The sequence below is a fragment of the Pteronotus mesoamericanus genome, unplaced genomic scaffold, assembly GCF_021234165.1.
Source record: "Pteronotus mesoamericanus isolate MK-2021 breed Mesoamerican mustached bat unplaced genomic scaffold, CSHL_Meso_final contig_20, whole genome shotgun sequence".
NCBI classification, from domain to species: Eukaryota; Metazoa; Chordata; class Mammalia; order Chiroptera; family Mormoopidae; genus Pteronotus; species Pteronotus mesoamericanus.
The window spans coordinates 9,330,983-9,353,600 of NW_026555085.1; the positions used below are offsets into that span (position 1 = coordinate 9,330,983).

The window sequence follows — 22,618 nt, forward strand, 5'->3', positions numbered from 1 at the left end:
CAAGTTCTAGACAAAAGAAATTGCTTTTCCTGATGGATGAGGGGAGGGATGACAAACTTCCAAGGAAAGGCCCTCTCAGAGCGCTCCCTTGGCAGGGCACTCCTGAAGCCAGGCTGCACGGCTTTTTGGAGACACATGCTGACCTGATTTTCACCAGGAAAATGAGATAGGATCATTTGCTTACCAATTTTACTTCTTGCTTCATTTATATTTTCCCCCAGGGCTTTTGCTTCAGAAAATCTGGAAAAAGAAAAAAGAAATGAGAGTTTAAATTTTTCTCTTCACTCAAACTTATGTTTTAAAAATGATAGGTTTCTGAGATAGGTTTATAAAATATTATAAAACTCTATTAAAAGGCAAAAGAAAAATCCAAATAAGTGAAATACACTAGGCTTAAAATAGAGATAAATTTTGTATTAATCACTGACTGGTATTGTGAATTTTTACCCTCCACCCAGCATAGAATTTTTATTCTCATATTCACTAACTTACGACTTTCAAATTCTAGAATGAAGGATGGCTGTAAGCTTTCTGTACTATGGGTGCTCTATAGCATCAGGATCTTATAATTACAATGAAAGACTATGCACTTAATGTAACTTAAATAACTTTTTTTCCCTCTGATTATAAAGTCCTATATCAGAGGACAACAAACTATAGGTGGTCATGAGACAAATCCAGCCCACCACATGTATTTGTAAAGGAAGCTGTATTGTAGCAGAGCCACACCCACATTTACATACCACCTGTGGCTGCTTTCCTGCTCTGACTGCAGAGCTGAGTAGATTGGAATCAGACTGTATGGCCTGCAAAGCTGAAATGTTTACTATCTGACCCTTTACAGAAAAGGTTTGCTGGCTCCTGTTATAGCTGATGTTAACCACATTTTGAAGATATAAAAACAAGAAAATATCTCTAATAATTCCGTACCCAGAAATAAGCACATTTTGAGATATTTCCAGTCTTTTTTCTAGCCAGTTTTTTATAGAGTTAAGATTATGCCATATATATGGTTTTGTGCTTCGATTTTTTTCATAGCACTATAACGTAAGTCTTTCCCCATGTCTTAATTTTTCCCCACTGGTTCTATATATTTTGAGAAATACTTAAGTACAACAGGAGACTTCTGCCCAGATGGAGGTATAGGTAGATACATTTTGTCTCCTTGCACAACCAAAAGGACAACAACAAATTTAAAAACAAAAAACAACCAGAACTGCCACAAAATTTAACTGTATGGAACTTTGACAACCAAGGAGTTAAAGAAGAAACATTCATCCAGACTGGTAGGAGGGGTGGAGATGGGCAGCAGGGGCAGAGAGGACCAGAAGCAATGCAGCAACTGGAGGACTGCATGGGCGCGGTGGTGGCTGGTGGTCCGGGTAGTCCCACATTTGTGTGTGGATAAACTGTAAGGAACAACTAGGGAGTGAGACAGATTGAACAACCCAGGGTTCCAGTGCAGGAAAACAGAGCCTCAAAACCTCTGGCTGTAAAAATCTGTGGGGGTTGCAGCAGCAGGAGAGACTCTCAGCCTCACAGAGGAGTTCATTGGCGAGACCCATAGGGTCCTAGACTGTACACAAACCTATTCCCCCGGGAATCAGCACCAGAAGGGCCCAATTTGCTTGTGGGTAGCAGGGGAAGTGACTGAAAGCTGGCCGAGAGCTGAGCAAGTGGCATTGTCTCCTCTCAGACCCCTCCTCCACATACAGCGCTACAAGGCAGCGAAATGGGTTGCCCTGCCCTGGTGAATACCTAAGGCTCTGCCCCTTACAACATAACAGTAGTACTGACACTAAGAAATATGGCTCAAATGAAAGAAGAGGTCAAAACTCCAAAAAAAGAACTAAGCAACAAAGAGATAGCCAATCTATCAGATGCAGAGTTCAAACCACTGGTAATCAGGAAGCTCACAGAAATGGTTGAGTATGGTCACGACATAGAGGAAAAAGTGAAGGCTATGCAGAGTGATATAAAGACAAATATACAGGGAATCAACAGTGAAAGGAAGGGAAATGGGACTCAAATCAATGACTTGGAGCAGAAGGAAGAAATAAACATTCAACCAGAACAGAATGAAGAAACAATTCAGAAAAATGAGGAGATGCTTAGGAACCTCCAGAACTTTAAACATTTCAATGTCTGAATCACAGGAGTGCCAGAAGGAGAAGAGGAAGGGCAAGAAATTGAAAACTTATTTGAAAAAGTAATGAAGGAGAACTTCCCTAATCAGGCAAAGGAAATATACTTCCAGGAGATCCAGGAAGCTCAGAGAGTCCCAAAGAAGTTGGACCCATAATGACCTTGGGTAATGTCATTATGTGTTTGGTGGAGAACACACCAAGGCACATCACAATGACATTACCCATGATTAAATATGAGGAGAGAATCTTAAAAGCAGCAAGAGAAAAGGAGACAGTTGCCTACAAAGGAGTTCCCACAAGACTATCAGCTGATTTCTCAAAAGAAACCTTGCAGGCAAGAAGGGGCTGGCAAGAAGTACTCAAAGTCATGAAAAGCAAAGATCTACATCCAAGATCACTCTATCCAGCAAAGCTATCATTTAGAATGGAAGGGCAGATAAAGTGCTTCCCAGAGAAGATAAATGTAAAGGAGTTCGTCATCACCAAGCCCTTATTATATAAAATGTTAAAGGGACTTATCTAAGAAAAAGAAGGTCAAACTATGAAAAGTAAAATGACAACAAACTCACAACTATCAACAACTGAACCTAAAAAAACAAAAACAAAAACAAACTAAGCCAACAACTAGAACAGGAATACAGTCACAGAAATGGAGATCGCGTGGAGGGTTATCAGTGGGGATGGGTAGGAGGGAGAATAGGGGAAAAAGTACAGGGAATAAGAAGCATAAAGTGTAGGTACAAAATAGACAGGGGGAGGTTAAGAATAGTATAGGAAGCGGAGAAGCCAAGAACTTATATATATGACCCACGGACATAAACTAAGGGGAGGGAATGATGGTGGGAGTAGGGTGCAGGGCAGAGGGGAACAAAAGGGAGAAGAAAAATGGGACAACTGTAATAGCATAATCAATGAAATATACTTAAAAAAAGAAATACTTAAGTACACAAAGGAAGTGTGCAATATTAAAGAGATGATGTGAACAATACCAGTGGCTTGTCTAATAGAGAATTCAGTGTCATTTCAGGAAACTGAAGTTACTCAAAAACTGCTCCCCAAACCAAGTTATTAACAACCCTCCTAAAATGAACATTTTCATTTGTTACAAATATACAAATTAAAAGTAAATGTGCAATTCATAATGGTCTACCATTTTCAGATTGCTTTTGCGCCAGAAAATATACAGTCAATAAAAAAAAAAAAAATACCAGAGAGGTGGGGACAAAACGTCCTCTGTACAGAAAATATGTACATCTGTACAGCAAATATGAATATCACTTCAATAGGTAAGGATTCACGGGGAAACTGGTGTTCCTGGGAACCGTAGCACTGAAAGATGGCAGGTTGCAAATCTGGTGATGTGGGATAGGATGTATAGTAAGGCCCATTTTCCCTGGCATCATAGTCAAGGACAAAAGGAGGAAAGTCAGTCAGTTCAGGTGAGACAGCAGCAAATGGCTGGTGGAGGCTATCCATATTTGTCCTTCAGTCCTGAGACAGAAAAGATGGTAAAAAACCATGTTGATACCTTTGAATGAAATGTTGGATGAACAAAATAAACATCTTCCAAATTCCTTTTGTACTTGACATCAACAACATCATCAAGTTTCTTCAGGAAGTCAGAGTCCAGGTGATTGTGTTCAGTGGTCAATGTGTAAAAATATGCTAATACATCTTCTTTCACAACAGTGTAATATGTTACATGGATAAAATATAAAAGAGCCTTGTCCATATCTATTAATGTTACAGGAATGTTTCTTCCAATGACCACCATCACTGTGTGACCACAGTTACTAATACCTGTTTGGTGTAAGGCTTTTAGAGAAACAATATCAGTTAGATCTTGCTTGACATAACCAGCGATTGTAACAGAAATCCTTTCAGCTCTGAAGTACTGTGGAGAGACCACACCCCAGTGATTCTCAAAGTGGGCTCAGAGGTCCTGAGTCTTCTTCAGGGGGTTTGTGTGGTGAAAACTATTTTCATAATAATACTGAAACATCTTTTGCCTTTTCCACTGTGCGGACGTCTGCATGGATGGTGCAGCGGCAGCTGCTGGGTGAAACTGCTGGTGCCTTTGTAGGAGTCGAGGCGGAGACCCCTGATGGGGTGCGCAGTCATGGTGTCTTTCATTTCTCTGATGCTGCTTCTTCAGGGCTGCCTCCGATAACAGTCCCTGAAGGATCGGTCTTCGTTGCTTATCACTATCTCCTTCCATTCTAGCAAAAGCATGAGAGCCAATGAGAGAGAAGTCAACTCCCAGGCCTTCATTCCCCTCTTCTGGGTCACTTCCAGCACACCAGGTTTCTCACTTATTTGAATCTGCCATTCAGGTACCACAGGTTCCCCTCCTGCATTTCCAATATCTGCGAGTAGGTACGGCAATGATAGCATCTCCTCCTTCAATGACCTTGGGAAGTACAGAGGTAGAAGATTTTGGTAAGTAGCCTCTTCCAGTTCAGAGACAGCAAATACTACTTTTTCAATGGTTTCCCCATATCTATAGGAATCTCTTTACAGTGCGATGTGCTATGTGTGTTGCATCCTCTAAAGGATAACCTTGTTTTGCAGAATTGATGACACAGAATCTAACAGAAGACTTTGACTGCTCTTTTGCCAGCTGAAGTATGTTTCCATAGCAGTTGTATGGGGAACTCTCAGCCACTGTATGGTAGCAGCTCTTGTACTGAAGTCCCACTGTGTGAATGATGAACTGGGCAACTAAATGAAATCTTTTCATCAATGTGGCTTCATCCGTCTGGTAACATTTAAGTTTCTGATATTCCTCTTTCAAATCAGGCCCTGCAAGCATGAAGATACTTTATGACACAGGATTCTTATCTGTAAAATTTTCACTGCTGGTATTCACAATAGCCATATAGTTCAGTAATGCCACATCTCCTTTCCTGAGGAAACAGAACCACTTTTCCATTTATATTCTTGCTATGAAGAAACGGCGATCTAATAGTGTCTGTTTCAGTTGCAGTATCAGAATTCATCTTCACAAGAGTCACCCCAGCTTGGTAGAGTATCCACATTCACAAGGGGAGAGGTGAACCCAGAGATCCATGGACTGAGAACTTCAGCTTGTCTTCCCCCAAATTCCTCAACAATTCAATATTCACTGGCCGACGTTAGCCTTTCTCTTCTCCTGGACAAGCTGCCCCTGACAGCACCTTGGGCAAGAGGAACCCAGAAGCTGGGTGGAGATGCAGCAGGCTCATTCTTCCAGAGAATGGAAAGAACTTACCCCTTCCCCCACCCCCTGCACACCCAGCTGGGGCTGTGTCTGGGTGCCTTCCATCCCAATGTCTTTAGAAACTTCTCCATTACCTTTGATGTACCATCAAACTTTTATTTGATGGCTGTTTACTAGTACACTGGATCATTGTCTGATGTTTACTTAATGATTCCCCTACATTTTCAAACAAATATTGATGAGACACCATGGAGAGCTGCAGAAGTGGTGTAGGTTAAGGCCTGTATGAGAAACATGCAGTCCAGGACCTTATGAAATATTAGTTGCTTTCCCATCTCTTTTCTGCTATGAAAGTTAAGAGGCCACTGAAAATCTGAGAGACAAATATGTAGTATATGGCTACAGCACATCATTGTGCTACCAGAGTGACACTGGTCGTGCCGTTAGAGTGACTGGGGAGGGGTCTATCTGCGAAGGGGAGGGGAAAGCTTATGTACAAGGTAGGACTGATCTGGGTTTTACAGTGCATATAATTTTTTAGAAGTTTTTTATTATGGAAATTTCCAAATATACACAAAATAGAATAACAGAATGAACCTCACATACTCACCATCATATGTCATTCATTGTCAGTACTTGGCCAATTTGATTTTAGTTATCTCTTGTCTCCCCATCCTCTCCCCACCTCTGAAATCTTTCTGGATCCCAGTAAGACGCAGATATATTGCTCATCCATAACTGCTTTAGTTGCCCAGGTTTTTTTTAGAGGAAGTGGAGAGAGGAAGGCATTCCAGGCAGGGGAACAACATGAGCAAAGGCCAGGGTGCCACGGCTGCTCTTTGCTCGATGAAAAGAAGTGTGAATTACGTCACTGCTGTTTTCTGAATCTGTCTCCTTGGCCTGTGGCTACAGACAGAAGTTTCCAGCGAAGGGGACTACATTTTCCCTCAATGTTAGGTTTCCTGGGACTCCACCCCTGGCTCCCTCATTAAGGGTACTCAGGCTCGTCAAAGATTATGCATGTCCTGTCTTCAGCGAGGGCCTGTCACCTCCTGGGGAGGAGTACAGTTCCTTTTGATGTCATTCAGACTGAGTTTGGTTCAGCAAACATTCCTATGATGTGTAGGTCACTGTGTTGGGCTCTGTGGGCTTGCGCTGGCTTTGTCTGCTGGGCAGCCATCACCTAAGGTTTGGTTCAGGTTGCTCTGAAGTTGAGGACTATCTTCATGCTTTTTGCATGAAGTGGGGGGACTAGAACTGTTGGACGGCCACCCTGTCCATTTCCAGTACCTAGGATCTCATAGGATTTGATAGTCCTTCATCGCTCAATGAATGATCCCTTTCCTGCCAGATCTGTAGAGTGTGGAAGTTTTAGAATAATGAAAATGCAAAAGCAAGGCTGCAAAGCTGCTGAAATTAACATCAACGCTGGGGAAAGCTGAGTGGCAATAGAAAAGGAAGGCACTGCAGGCAGAACAGACAGCCTCCACAGCAGCACTGCTCAGAGAAGCCCTGACAGGCCTGGGATGGGGTCCCTAGCACCTGCACTGCCGCCACGGCAGTGCTGGGGGCACAGAAGAGGGGGCTGCTTGGTGCTGTGGTCCATGTTCTCCAAAGAGCTGCCCAGGTCTGGCAGACATGGCGGGGGACCCTGTGAGCTGTTCCAGCTTCTTCTCTGCAGCTCAGTGCCAAGCTAAAAAGGGCTTACCCACTGAAGAGGTGTGGTTGAGGGCTGTCTTGTCTCCCAGAGACCATTTTTCCCTTTACTCCGTAGTTGTCACCACTCCAGGCCACCCCACCCACATGTGTTCCTGATTCCTGGTTGTCAGGACAAACTTCTTCTTAAGAAATCCCAGCCCTGAGGGAGATGAAAAGGGAAAGGAAGCTACCAAAGAGCTGAGAAAGAGGGTGACCCCCAGGCTGCCACACCCTCATGCTTCCTTGCCCACCCTGCCCCACAATGCCCCCCAAGGCTAAATTCTGCTCACCCGGACTGTTCTAGGAGGAGGGTTCGACTCCTGGTCTTCTAAAAGATGCACACACCCATTACTGACGTGGCTCAGGGAGCCAACTTGTGACCAAGTTGGGAACTTGTGCTGACTTTCCCCAGGCCGCTGCCCTCTGCCTGTACCCCCCATCCCTCCCCCCACCACGCCCCATAAATGCCCTAAGCTTCTGCTCACTGCAAGGAAGCACAGCCTTCCAGGGAGGCCCTTGAAGAGGGCCAGGTAGAAGGCTCTGGGACTCAATTAGAACCTCCTGTGAGCCCCTAGGGTCTCACTGCTGGGGCCAAAGCATTCCCATCAGGGAGCCCCTGGCTGTGTGCTCACGTTGGAGAACGCAGTGTTGCTGGGGACAGGCCCAGTGTGGGGCTGGCAGGCTGCTCTGTTCGCCACACAGAAACATTTCTACCTTGCGGCAAGGCCTGGGTTTGGAAGGGAAAAGGACTGCAGTGTCTGGCTGTTCTTTCACATCTGGCTTCCCATGACATCCAGCTTCACAGATCCAATTGCATTCACTGTGTGCCTGGCACTGTGCTGTCCACTGTTCCCAGAGTGCAATTCTCTTCCATTGGCTCCTGTGTCATATCACCTGGCTCTTCCTGGCTGCTCTGTCTCCTTTTCCAGGTCTTCTTCTGTAGATTTCATCCTAACCCTGTCCTCATGCCAGTGCCTCATCTGTAATCTCTACGTCAGTCCTGCTTTATTTCCCTGACCCCCACCCAGCTGTTTATTGGATGCCCTGCAAATAATTAAAATTTATTGTCTCCAGAGCAGAACCGATTGCCTTCCCTAATGATTTCTCCATTCCTCCCATCTTCTCTCATCGCATTGCAGGGAACCAGCACGCACTCATGTGCTCATGCCAGTAACCTGCACACCATCCTTTCCTCCTGGCTCTATTAGGCCCTCCACTCAGTCCTGGAGTCTCATCCATTCTCCACCCTCAGTATCTATCATACCATTCCAGTTAGTTTCATTCTTCTTGGCCTTGCAGGAGAAGCTGTCATCTCTTTCCCAGATTACTCTAACGCCTGCTTGTTTTGCCTTCTGCATTGGTGGTACTTGTCTTTGCGGTACTTTCCACATTTTAGCCGGAGTGAGTCTTTATCTTAAAAGCAAACTGATCCTGTTATTCTCCCACTTAAAACTCTTCGAGGGCTCCCCAGTGACATCAGAACAGAGCCCAAATTCCTTAACATGGCAAGGCAGACTCCTCCAGCTCTGGTTCCTGCTGATTTCTCCACATCTTCCCTGGCACACACACCTCTGCCCTTCCAGGAGGCCTGCATTGCTTTCAGTTAAATCAGAAGTCACACTTTCTTTCACCTCCTGGCTATTCCCTGTGCCAGGACCCTCTCTCTTGATCCGACTAATTTCTACTGAACCCTTCAGTTTCAGCTGAGATGCCTCTTCCTGTGGACCATGTTCCAGGACCATGTAAGTCTGCAGTCGGCGTTGCCCATGTGCCCCGCAGCACCTCCGACTTCTGTCACCGCAGGCAGATAGTGCACTGTATTGGGATTGCTTGTTTACTTATTTGTTTCCCTTTCAATAACCTAAATGCCATGAGGATAGTGACCACATCTGTTTAATTCACTCTTATATCCCCAGGGCTTAGAACAGGAGCTCATACTTAGTAAGCATTCCATAAATTCTGTGTAGTAAAAGAAGGTGCACCTGAGTGAGCAACAGGTGTGATGTGGGGAGCACAAGAGACCGGGAGTCAGAAACCTGGATTCCAACAACCCCTCCACTTCTTAGCAGCTGTATGTCAGACTTGTCATTTCTAAGATGAGAATGAGATACCTCTGAGGGCCAGGATGATGTGAAAGTTCCTGTGCAAGTGAGCTTTAGGATTGTGAATCATAACTACTACCTGGCCGTGCAGGAACTCCAGGGGTGGGATTGCATGTTGGAAGCAGTAATCACAGACAAACATGGATGAGCATCATGTTGTCAGCAAACCAAGGAATCATACAGGATCCTTGCAAGTCAATGGTCAAGGACATCTAAGACAGTTTCAGTTTCTCATCTTCAAAGGGAACAAAAAAGGATGGGGGGATTGAGGTATAAACTCATGTAACTTCCAGGACCAGTGCCTGGGAGAATCCCATCCTGTCTCAGTGTGTGTCTGGCAGAGACAGACGTCATCACCGTGGGGGAGCAGCTGAGGAGGCCCGATGCTTGGCTCTTCCCCAGGGCAATTAGAACAACAGACAATTTACTGAGGCCATGGGTAGCGGCTGCTTTAACCCAAGGCCACAGAGGAGCTAGTGTTCAAAGCCACTCAGTCTCCAAGGGCCTCTGCAGTCTTGTTCTTTGTCACTTCAGCTGGGACAGTTTCTTAAGGCCAGTGGGGCAAATACGTCATTGGAAGGGGGCTCCTATGACACCTTTCCTAGTCTTTCTGTCTAGTGTGATGAACTTAATATATTGATTATTTGTAAAGTGTACATTTAATTCTTTTGTCCATCAGAGAGGAAGAGAGAAGACTGGGCCTGTATCTATGCCATTGCTTTCTCTGTAGATCTGTCCCTGACATGGTACCTTGGTGTCTCTGCTATATTGCAATGAAGATGCACCTTGAACTTTTAAAAATACCAATATTGTTGTTCTCTTTCATCTCGCTTCTGCCTCAAGGTGGCTGCCATCTCGTTGCCTGTTGAGAAGTTCCTTCCCTGACTCTCAAGAAGCCTGTTGCTCCATTGTCCTACTTCTAGAAAGCTACGGCATGGTCAAGCAGTCTTCTTGACTGCTAAGATTTCCCAAAGTCAATTTAAAATGGTCATTTTGAAGCAAAGCAGTGTTTTTGAGTATCATTTTTGAGGCCAGCACTGTTTTAATAACTGTAGGGCAGCTGAGAAGCTTCTAATCTAATCTCTGCTCTCAGAGTTTATAATTTTAATTCAGAAGACAGGTGTAAATGCAGAAAACAAATGAAAAAATAATAAAGGTTAAAATTGAAGTCTAATAGGAACCAGAGCAATCCTATTTGTCATGTTATTTCCAGACGGTGCTCTGAGATTTGTTGGGTTTGAGTCTATGTCTGAAGGATCCAGCTGAGTCAAGGGATGCTTTCCTTGGTTTAATTCATGTTATCAAGGACTTCTTTCCAACTGCAGTTATTCTTCCCATTTTTTCTTCTTTTGTTATTTAATGGCACTCTGTGGGTGAGGGATTCAGTTTGTATGAAAGGTCTGCCACAGGAGAGTTAGCTGTGTGGTGCTGGGCATGTGGGGTTTCCAGCCTCCCTTCACATTACTGTAACCTATGAGGATGAGTCATGCCTACAAATATAGTGATTTTCAGTCACAATTGTCTTGTACGGAAAAATCGGCTCTAATTCAGTGAAGAGCAAACATCCTATTAACATGCCAATGTCTCTGTTGTCACACGCAGGCTTTCCCCTTTTAGAGGCCAGAGCTGGGAGAGGCTGTAAATCACCTGTGAGGGTGGCAAAAGGTGCAGGTAGGAAGGGGAAGAAAACCCTTCTATTGAGTAACATAGACATGGGAGCCACTGATCACCCCCTCCTGCAACTCTAAATCAACTCTTACACTCTTGGGGAGCTGGGGGAATCAGAAGGGATTCCTATATTTGGGCTTAGAACTTAATTACCATGGGCTAGTGAGGCTGAGCTGGCCCAGGGCTCAGGTATGCAGGCAATTAGTCCTGAGTCTTTCTTTTGTGGACTTTGCCAACATGATGTCACAACACTAGAACCATTGAATGACAGTTATTTGATGTACAAAGTGGGGAAAAAAGTGGCAAGCCAGGCCACTAGGTCCTGGTTGTCGAGAACTATTACAAAGATGAGACTAGGCAGTCAGGAGAGTTAGGAAACAGTAGTTTCCTAATGCCATCCGGAGGAAGCCCCACTGGTGCATATCTATATTCCTAGGACTGGCCAGTCCTCTCTGAGATGGTCCCTGTGATGCTCCTGGTCACTGGAGGGAAAGGGAACAAGCGCGTGGAGGGTATTAGGGTTATGGTAGACCAGTTCCTAAAGTAAGGGTGGCATGGAGGTCACCCTTATAAAGCATCTGTGGGACCTCATTTGGATGCCTGCTGCAGGAACACTGGTTCACAGTTATGTGTTTCCATATAAAAACATTTTGTTTAGTCCTCTGCCTTAAGCAGCTATGAGCATGTCATATCTAATAATTGAATACATTCCATGAATGCAAATAAAAACTCCCACCCTGAGAAAGGGGTAGGTCCTATGTTAAACTCCCCAGTACCAAATATTCCTTTAATGATCATTTATTACAGTAACTTTAAACAGATGTGACATTTAAAAAAAAATGTGGGCAGGTCTTCCAACTTTTCATTTGACTTAAAAAGGCTGATTTACTGCTGGGAAAAGCTCTTTCCAGAGGAAAACTTTGTGTGAGTTTCATTAATTCCCTTGCTCGATGGCCTCAGGGAAGATGGGACCACCAGTATTACTAGCCCATCCTGTGTGATTTAGATGTGTTTAAACCCAAAAGCACATTTGTCACATGGGTTGTCAGAGCTCTACTGTACTAGAGTTTATTGAGCTCTGTAGTAGGAGGCTTCAAAAGACCACAACATCTTCATCTCTGCCCCCTACCCCACCCTACACTCCTCTGGAAACAGACCTAATTAGACTCAAGGGGATAAATCAGGACCAGGAAACATGCCAATTCTAGAATATGAAAGATGAAGTAGTATGTCTTTCTAAGCCAGTGGTTCTTAAGCTTGAGTGTGCAAGAGAATCACCTGGTAGCTGGTTTAACCTGTGGATGTTTTGAGATCATACCTCAGAGGTTCTGGATCTCAAGGTCTCTGGACACAGTCTAGGAAGAGGTTTTCAAACTTGATCGTATATTAGAGCCTGTAAACAAATGAATGCTCAGGCTCTACCTAATTGAGTTAGAATATCTGGGGAGCCAGACTAAGACGCTGGTAGCTTTTACAGCCTCCATGGACCCAGGGTTATGAGGCACTGATGTGAGCAATGATGCCTCAGACAGGGACACAGCTCTTCGGAAGTCGTTAGAGGATAAAGCAGCTGTCATCTAGCTTGACATGCTTATCTTCAGACAAACAAAGTATCCTTCTTCAATATGTCCAACTGACTATACTAAAAATACATTGTTTACAGTGTGGAGAAGCCAGAGATCATTTGTGCAATCCCTGATTCAGATGTCAAAATGCGTGTGGCTGTGCATGTGTTCATCTTTCTAGGGAGAGAGCTCTCAGCCTTCTCTAGCTTCACTTCATATCCACTTCCACCCCTTGTTTTCTTCATTATTTATTCATTCCTGTCCCTGAGTCTTGGTTCTGTTATGCTCCCCCACAGAGGTAACCATTCTTATGGTTAAAGTATGCTAAAGTTTATCTTTTTGTTTGACTATTTTTATGTGTGTGCATATATTTATAATTTACATAAATTTTGCATTTTTAGGACTATCCTTGGTAGCACATTAATCCATTGCTCCCACTGGCTGCATCTGACCCCATGGAAATCCTCCCATGTTTCACCTCTCTGCTTCCCCAGGGATGGACACCAGAAGGTTTCCAAATTTCTTTGGCCACAGACAGAGCTGCCGCAGGCATCTTCATATATATCCCCTTTTGAACCATGAGAACTCCTTGGGAGACACACCAAGAAGGGGAATTGCAGGGTCACTGGGGTGCATATACTTCTTTGGACTAAGAATAGCTGCACTGCGCTCCTCCAGATGGCTGCTCCTGGTTACACTCCTATCACCTTCACTGCCTTCCTGTTGATCTAAGATCCCACCAACCTCCCCACCAAGTGTAAAAGCTGTTGGTTAATGGTGGAAACTGGGCCCTCAAAGCTGATTGCTGTTCCTTTCTAGTTTCCCAGTCTGCCTTCTTTCCCACTCCCTGTGGCAGCTGTACTAAACCTTCATCATCATCTGCACAGAGAAAGTAGAGGTCACCTTTAATTTTCTCCTTCCACTTGTAAATGCATTGATGTCAGCCACATCTTGCTTTGCTGTTCTACTCAGCCCTCCTCCCAGGCTCGGCGGCCCTGACCTTGAGCCCCTCTGCCCGACTCCAGACTCCCAGAGCCTTGCTGTGGCAGTCTTTCCTGAGCTTCTCTCTCAATCTCTTGCTTGCCACTGGTTTGCTTCTGTGGCCTACCATCTTGGCTGAGTGTCTGAAACAGACTTCTCTTCCCCTAAAGCTACACCCCCTTTTCTTTATAGGAATGTTTTTACCTATCACAAACTTTTTGAACACATTGATTACTCTTTCTCTGTTTGCTCAGTTTCTTCTGACTTGCTTCATCACTCTCAACACTCTAGCCTCTGGTCTTCTGGGTGCCAATTCCACATATGCTTCCAGCTCCACCTGCCGATCTCTTGGTAGCATCTGCCACCATGGACAACATGTGGCTTCTTGGAGTGGCCTTTCCTCTTGGCTTTCAGGATAGTATTTTCTCCTGGTTCTCCCTCATCTTCTCTCTATGCTTCTTCTCAGGCCCTGCCATGGCCTCCTCTACCTCTCCCTTTCCTTCAGAGCTTTCCCTTATTGTTATCCTGAGAGAACTCATCCACTTCTCATGCGTTCTTGAATTGTCATTTACAAGCATATGATTCTCAATCCTGGATCTCATTTTACTTCAACAAATAGTTTTTGAAAATTTACTGTGTGCTGAGATCCAGAGTCAGATGTGACATTAAAGAATTCACAGTCTAGAACTCTCTTCCAAGCTCTAGACCCACACATGTGGGAGTCATTCTGTTTGCTACAGTTTGAGGATATGTATCTAACTTATGGGTTATCTGAAACAAAGAATAAGCTCATTTTAAGGGGCTCAGAACACAGCCTGACTCCATATCTGTCAGGCGACGATGCTGCCTGCTCTGCTTCTGACCTGGAGAATGCCTCCAAGGCTTGTGGGTAACAAGACGTGCATGTGTGCACTTTCTGTGACTAAGTTGTATAGGAACACCCTCCAGGACATCTGGAGGGCCTGGAGTTCTATGACTATAATTTAGTCCGCAAGTTTCTTTCCTGCCTTTGGAACAGTAAGATACTGATGGAGTCTCAAGCTGATGAGAATGAATGTACAATGTGAGACTTGTATAGAAAGTTAGTGCTGCCAATCAGCCCCTGACGTCACTTACCCAGCAGTACTAGGATGATGACACACACATGAAAGAGAATGTTATGGGGCTGGATGTAATTCACTGTGAAACTGAGTACAGGCTGTGCCTTCCTTTCAGGAGTTAGGTTGGGCAGTTTAGAGAGGACAGAAGCAAGACGCCTCTTGTTGGCCTGGAAAAGCCTTGGAGGACCAGCAGCTCCCTAAGCCAGCCTTACCTCTGTTTCAGAATCTGTTTGTTGTCTTCGATGGTAACGCTGTCAGCATGGTCCCTCTTGAAGATTTCAAAAGCCTCCTGGCGTCCTAATGACATTTCTTCTCTCATCCCTGTTGGAGACAAAGGGAAATGGCCTCAGTCACAGCATCAGGATCCCATTAACTGCATTGTCACTTGAGTCAGACTGCAAAGCCAGCCCTGGCTCCAAGACGCCCACAGCAGAGAGGCTCTGACCAGACAGGTGGCTTCAGGCTCTTCCAACTGGCTGCCAACCTGGGAGGCGGTCGTTCCAGTGACAGTGACAGTGACACCCTCTGCACCCTCTAGGGCTGTGCCTGTACCTCCATGTGACTTGTGGATTTGGAATGCCTGGTCAAAGGAAATGAAAACCAGCTTGCCAAGCCCTCGATCACCAGGAACATCTGCAAATGCACTTTCTGCCATCATTCAGTGCCATATTTCTCCCTGTTTTCCTGTTATTCCCCATTTTCGTTTCCTGTTAAATTTCACCCTGAATTTCTAAGCATTTAATTAAAAAAGTATAATTCAGACTGAAGGATTTAGAATCTAGACATTCTCCTATGTGTCTCCATGGAACAACCTACCCTTGTTTCCTGGAGCTAATGAGCAACCTCCAGTCTCACTCAGGGCTTAGCTTCTCAGCTGCAAACCCACGGGCAGAGGAGGTGGGGGCTCCTAGTTCATGTCTTGGTTCAACACCCTGTATCACTACTGCCATTGCAGACTAATCTTCACTGCGGGGTCCTGCTCAGGAGCCAACTTCTGACCCAGAGTCAGAAGGGCCGGGGCCCTTGAAGAACGCAGGTGGCGTTCCTGCATCGAGGGTCCCATCCTCATGCCTCCCAGAGCAAGGGTGAATGCAGGTGTGTGCTTGGGACTCTCTAGGTGAGAGCTGAATTCACAGCTGGATTTTGGATGAATCTACAATCATTTTTATGCCTCTGCCCTTGGTTTCTTTGTCCATGTTTTCTTTATCTCTTTAACTCTACTTACCGTTCCAGCCCTGGCGGAGTATTACTACTTCCATGAAGCTTTTCCTGAAGCCCAGACAGAACAAACCCTTCCTCTACTAAGTACCTATCAGTGCTTCTATAACATGCACAGCCCATATACACTGTCGCTTCACATGACAATCCTTTCTGGTGAAACACAAGTTTCTCTAGGGGTGGAAAGAATATTTTTTGGTGAATCCTTGGTGTCTCATTGTATGACTGGCATTTAGAATGTGCTCAACATATGTCTGTTAAATGAGTCAGGTCCAGAATGAACTGGGAATGATGATGAGGCTCACTCTTATTGCCACAGGAACACAGTCCAGGGATGTAGGGGTTTACTCGGAGGCCTAGGGTACCAGGGGTGCATTCATATGGGCCACATACCACATCTCCTGCCTGGGAAAAAACCTGCGGAGTCCCAGCTTTGGGGGGAGGAACTGGACCAGCCCATCTGACACCAATTTAGTGATTACTGTTGATAAAAATAGCACCATGAAGAATGTCTGAATGATGAGGCATACAAAGACACCACACCCTTTTCCATCAGAAGCAAATGGGCGCAGCTTAATTCTGTCTCCACATCTGCCCTGCACACTGCAGAACTGGGGCGGGTGGTCTGGGAACTGGTCTGTGAGAGACTTGGACAGATGAGCCCTGATGCACAAGAGACATTAACCAGAAGCTGAGGGATGTGCTCCATACCTTTCCTCTGTCCCTGGTCTGTGCTCATTTTAACAATGTATTATACGTCTTTCACTGATTATAGAATAACAGCAGAGTGTAGAGGGAACACACCTTTGGAACAGAGCTGGGGAAGAGAGGAGCTGCATAGAGACCATACTGAAGTCTGCCTGTGCGGTCCCCAAATTGCCTCCCACAGACGAGATGAGAAGGCTCCTATCAACCAGTAGAGGCAGGGGTGGGGGGATGGGGTAGAGGGTTGCTCTAAAAGCTGCAGTAAAGTAGAGAGTTCATGGCCTTTCTCCCCCAGGCTCTGTTTTCTTTTAGAGCTGAGTCAGAATGGATGGGAAGGACAGGTAGAGGTTTGTCAGCATCCACGACACTGTTATAGCAGTAGGTCCTGGATGAACTTACAATCAGCTGAAAACCCCACTGGATCTTCCCTAAGGTAGGGAGAAGCCTGGGCAGTGGGAACAGAAATGACATGGGGTGCATGGAAGAAGCAATCCCAGGAAGGTAGGTTGGGATCATTTTGCAGAGAATCTGGAAGGTCTCACTAAAAAATTTGGGGCCAGCATGATATCATACACAAATCATCAATTTTCAAAAACTTGAAATATAGTGAAGTACACATTATGAGGAAGTTACACTGGAAGTGCTTGATACTTTCGGTGATTTAGAAGGCACTGGGGTCTTGCAGAGCTATGGACTTATTGTCAGCAACATGGTATCAGTCTTCCTCCTGTTATAATGGAGATATATCCTGGAATTGGGGTTCTTTGATAATGGGTATCTCAGGTGGATGAACATTAGTGTGATGACCATAATCCTGGCAGCTAGCATTCTAAGAGTCTGCTCAGGAAGGCCAAGGCGAGATGGCTGTCGATGCCCATAGTCTGAGGGCAAAGAGGCAAACTACTGCATAAGAGCCTAGAGAGACTTCATGGCTACTTCATGGAGGGGGAGATTGAGAGTCTGCAGAGAGGGAGGCTGAAGGATGAGACCCCAGGCTCCATCTCAGCCCTAGTCTTATCCATCCACAATCAGCTTGTTTAGAGTCCACATCTAGCTCCTTTTGGGTTGTACTAACAGTTCAGGCTCTACTCCAATTTGGGGTCACTCATGAAGTTAATAAAAAAAAAGTAAAAAAGTTAACCTCTTTTTATTTACTGAAGAGATATGTTCACCTTGTTTTCCTGCTCAGGATTTAGAAAACAGCTCTTTCACACATAGTAAGCTCTCACACACATGGTACATGGTAGAAAGAACAGAGCAATGGAACACAGAAGTGGCTTGACAGCTCAGCTTGCTAATGAGATAATGAGCCTGTCTCTCACTTTAAATCAAAATCTAACAGTGATTAAGCTTAGTAAGGGAGGCATGTTGAAAGGTAAGATATGCCAGAATCTAGGTCTTTGTGCCAAACAATTAGCCAAGTTGTGAATGTAAAGGAAAATTTCTTGAAGGAAATTAAAAGTGCTGCTCCAGTAAACACATGAATGATAAGAAAGTGAAACAGCCTTGCTGCTGATACGAAGAAAATTTTAGTGGCCTGAATAAGATCAAACCAGTCACAACATTCCTATAAACCAAAGCCTAATCCAGAGCAAGTTCCTAAATTTCTTCAATTCTAGTAAGGCTGAGAAAAGTAAGAAAGCTGCAGAAGAAAAGTCTGAAGTTAGCAGTGGTTGGTTGAAGAGAAGAATCCATCTCTATAAAATAAAAGTGCAAGGACAAGTGGTAAGTGCTGATGTAGAAGCTGTAACAAGTAATCTAGAAGATCTAGCTAAGATAATTAATGAAAGTGCCTACACTAAGCAACAGATTTTCAATGCAGACAAAACAGCCTTTTATTGGAAAAAGAGGCCATTTATGATTTTCACAGCTAGAGAGAAGTCAATGCCTGGTCTCAAAGCTTCACAGGACAGGCTGACTCATTTGTTAGAGGCTAATTCAGGTAGTGAGTTTAAGTTGAAGCAAGTGCTCATTTACCATTCTGAAAATTCTGGGGCTTTTAACAGTTATGCTAAATCTCCTCTGTCTGTGCTCTGTAAACAGAACAACAAAGCCTGGATGACAGAACATCTCTTTACAACATGATTTGCTGAAAATTAAGCCCACTGTTGAGACCTAGTACTCAGAAAAAAAAAAAGATTCCTTTCAAAATATTACTGCTCATGCTTGGACTTGTGTGGCTCAGTTGGTTGGATGTTGTCCCACAAAATGAAAATGTTGGTTTAATTCCCTGTCAGGGCATACGCCTGAGTTGCGGGCTGCTCATCAATTGTATGTGAGAGGCAACCAATTGATGTTTCTCTCACACATTGTTATTTCTCTCCTTCTCTTTCTCCCTCCCCTCCCCTCTCTCTAAAAATAAATGAAAAAAATATTACTTCTCATTGACAATACATTTAGTTACCCAAGAGCTCTGATGGAGATGTACAACAAGATTAATGTTGTTTTTATGTCCGTTAACACAACTTCCATTCTATAGCCCATGGATCAGTGAGTAATTTTGATTTTCAAGTCTTCTTATTTAATTAATACATTTCATAAAGCTATAGCTTCCATAAATAGTACCTCTGATGGATCTGAGTGAAGTAAAACTTTCTGGAAAGAATTCATCATTCCAGATGCCATTATGAACATTTATGATTCATGAGAATAGGTCAAAATATCAACATTAACAGGAGTTTTGAAGATGTTGACGCCAACCCTCATGGATGACTTTGAGTGGTTTAACACGTCAGTGGAGGAAGTAAGTGCAGATGTAGTGAAAACAGCAGGAGAACTAGAATTCGAAATGGAGCCTGAAGATGCGACTGAATTGCTTCAGTTATGTGATAAAACTTTAACAGGTCGGGGATCGCTTTTTATAAATGAGCAAAGAAATGGGTTTCTTGAGATAGAATCTACTCTTGGTGAAGAGTCTGTGAAGATTGTTGAAATGATGATAAAATATTTAGCATATTACAAAACTTAGTTAAAAAAAACAGTTGTAGGGTTTGAGATGATTGGCTCCAAGTTTGAAAAAGTTCTACTGTGGATGAAATGCTGTCAAAGAGCATCGCGTGCTACAGAGAAATTGTTCATGAAAATAAGAGTTGATCAATGGGCAAATATCATCATTGTCTCATTTTAAGAAATTTCCACAGCCACCCCTACCCTCATCAAATACCACCCTGATCAGTCAGCAGCCATCAACGCTGAGGCAAGATCCTCTACCAGCAACAAGATTATGACTCCCTGAAGACTCAGATGATTAACATTTTTTAGCAATAAAGTATTTTTAAATTAAGATGTGTACATTTTTTTTTAGATATAATGCTATTGTAAACAAAACTTTTCTATGCACCAAGAAACCAAAAAAAATGTGACTTATTTTATTGAGATACTCTCTTTATTGCAGTGGTCTGCAGTATCTCCAAGGTATGCCTGTTACTTAAACTTTTTCATGATCCCTGGTCATAATTTCATTTTACAGATGAGGAAGCTGAAACTCAGTAAAGAAATTCTTATAGCAGTAAACATTGTCCAGGTTTTAGAGGAGCCCAGTTCTGCTCTTAGATCAGTTTTTTCAGGGACAGTATGCCTGATCGGGGTGTAGCAGGTAGTAGACATCAAAATGACCTCATGGTAGTAGATTTAACCATGAAATTGTGCTCTTATGAATGCCTATCTTGTCCAAAACTTTGAGTTTTCTTTATAGTAGCACTGGGAAAAGAGAACTATGAATTTTATTTACCATTTGCATAGTTTACTTCATTTATTAATATGTTCTCAAATAATTTCTGAAATTTTTAAGCTCCATGGGGGCAGAAATTTTTGTCAAGTTTTGTCTGCTGCAATGATTCTAGCACATGGCTAGTACCTGGCACATAGGAAGAACTCAATCAGGTATCTTTGGATGGAGAAAAAATATTTTAGAGAATTAATGCTTTTTTTTTAATATAGCATATTATGACTTTACTGGGGAAGTGAAGTATGTCTCTATTGCTTTCCCTCCCTCCACCACCCTGCTCTTGGATATGTTCATCCCTTATTTACTGTGAATTTAGAAATGTAACACCATCTTCTCTGCACCACATGTCACCATGCTCCAGAGCCCACCACTAGAGATGAATGCCAAGAAGCTTTCATAAAAATGCAAATATTCTTGAAGGCATCACTATTTTAGGGCCAGCAAAGAAAAATCCCATGATTTGTTGACAGTTAGCTAACAGGTCCTGCAAAGATGGGAGACACAAGATGGTGTCTCAGGTGGGTGTCTCATTTCAGATCAGGGGGATCTGAACTTGAAAAAGAAGATAAATTGTACCTTCTTGCCAACTTTGTTTAGTCTGATGGACTCAGCTGCTCACTAAAGTGTAGGCCCTGAGGATTTCTAACTTCCCATTCCCATTTTTAGCTCTTAGTTGTTTTCTTTTAATGAATTTCAATCATAGGACCCAGTGTCAAGTCCCAGAAAATATGGATGACTCAGAGAAGCCTGCTGGCTTGCTGAGTCACAGGGCTGTTTAAAACTTATCGGAGAGCAAATAAAGCATCACAGGATGGTATAAAATTTCAAACAAAACAAAGCAAAACAAACAAACAAAAAAACCCAAACAAACCCAAAAACCCCTAAAGGAGAGGACTTTCTTAGTCTAAGTCCCTGAAACAAGACATTGCAATTTTGGGTTATGGATTGAATGGAAAACACTTTCAAGTCCTGAAGGTACCCCATCTTCTGGATTTTGATACTTACTAAAGAACACGAGTAGAAATGATAGCCAACAGGCACTCTCCTTATTAGACTTGAGTTGGGTTTCTGAAAATGTTAGGCAGCCAAAATTCTAGGCCCTGGTGCCTGTGCATTTCTTAATGCTTTCCTTTTTTTTGCCAGCCTGAAATTTGGTTTCTTATGTTGCTAAAGAATCAGTAATTTTGTAAGCTGTCCCCACTCCCAATGCACAGTCCCATGGAAACCAAATGGAAAGGAAAAACATAGGAAGTGGAGAGTTTATGCTGCTGCCTTTGGGCCTGATGTCTGATTTCCTTTAGTCAAGGGCACGTGGGCCAGAGCTCATTTTCCTGGCTGCTCCGAAACAACCTACTGCTGCTGAAGCTATTGCTTAAAAATTGACAAAAATAAAATAATGGAGAGTTGTGTTATTCATGCTGAAAAATGATTCCTTAGTTGGAGCAAAAAATGTATTTTCCTTGGTAAAGACATTTATTCATATCGGTACCTCTGACTGAACAAAGAAGGGGACAAAGGAAGACCAGGAGGGAATCAGAAAAAGTAAGAGATGGGGTGGACTCCCAAAGTAGAGGGGCTTTGTGGCACACTGTTTGGGGCTAAAAGCATGAGAAGGCTCAGAGGTGGGTGAGATGCTTGGGGTTGACTCTGGGCAGAAACTAGGTATGGGGAGGTGATTATACTACCTGTGGCTTGGTAGCAGGAGCTTTCATACTGAAAGTAAGGGAATGATATAGTGATGTGATAAATATTTATAGTACGTAGTATATGGATGTGCCCATAGTCATGGGAAGCAGCAGACAGGGATGGAGTATATTTTTGTATGCTATGTGATATAAGGTTCTATAGGCACTCAGAGTTCTCAGTAAATGTCGACTTCATTAAATATACAAAAAAAAAATCCTCAGATAAATAAAGTTAGAAAAGAAGCCCATCCTTTAGTGTGTGGAGAGGTCAGAATGAATAGCCAATGGGAGGGAGAGGAATGAAGAATTTAGATGAGAGAAGGGGATAATCTATAAAGGCAGTATGAAACATAAAGGTCAGGAGGGTTATGAGAACCAAAGGAAAGGTCAGTGGTCGAGCACCCTTGGGAATAATGCTGGGAACAAGGATGTCCCAGGGGAAGTGATGGTTACAGCAGAAACTCTGGGGTAAAGGATGAGTCAGCAGCTTCTAGCATGGAAAGCAAAGAGTCTACTGATGCTGAACTGAATAAATTCATGAGATGGGGAGGTGCTATAGGATCTCATAAAGAGGAATGGACTATCTCCCAGAAAGATTACAAGGCACTTCTGAAATATTGCCTTTAGCATTCCTCCCCGCCCCATGGTGGGGAGGGTGCTGTCATTGAGGAAAGAGGAGGTTTTAGAAGTTACATGAAGGGATGGCACATATGCAGCCCCTGTGTTCTCACTTTCCTTCCTAACACTGATGGAAGACCTTGCCCACCACCCACAGCATCCTTTGCTAGAGAAACAAATGGTAGCACCAGAGATTTTAGCATAG

At 43.6% G+C, this 22,618-nt stretch overlaps 1 protein-coding gene and 1 pseudogene across 1 annotated transcript in view; both read right to left on the minus strand.

Annotated features, from left to right (window-relative positions):
* Positions 1-22,618, minus strand: part of KIF6 (kinesin family member 6) — a 408,870-nt gene that overhangs the window by 75,623 nt on the left and 310,629 nt on the right. Inside the window, exons 14-15 of the mRNA XM_054570213.1 lie at positions 14,673-14,781; positions 185-240 (exon numbers count right to left, since the gene is read on the minus strand). Coding sequence (XP_054426188.1) covers positions 185-240; positions 14,673-14,781 — 165 coding nt within the window. The remainder of the gene's footprint in view (positions 1-184; positions 241-14,672; positions 14,782-22,618) is intronic.
* Positions 327-8,786, minus strand: LOC129067264 (ganglioside-induced differentiation-associated protein 2-like; annotated as a pseudogene).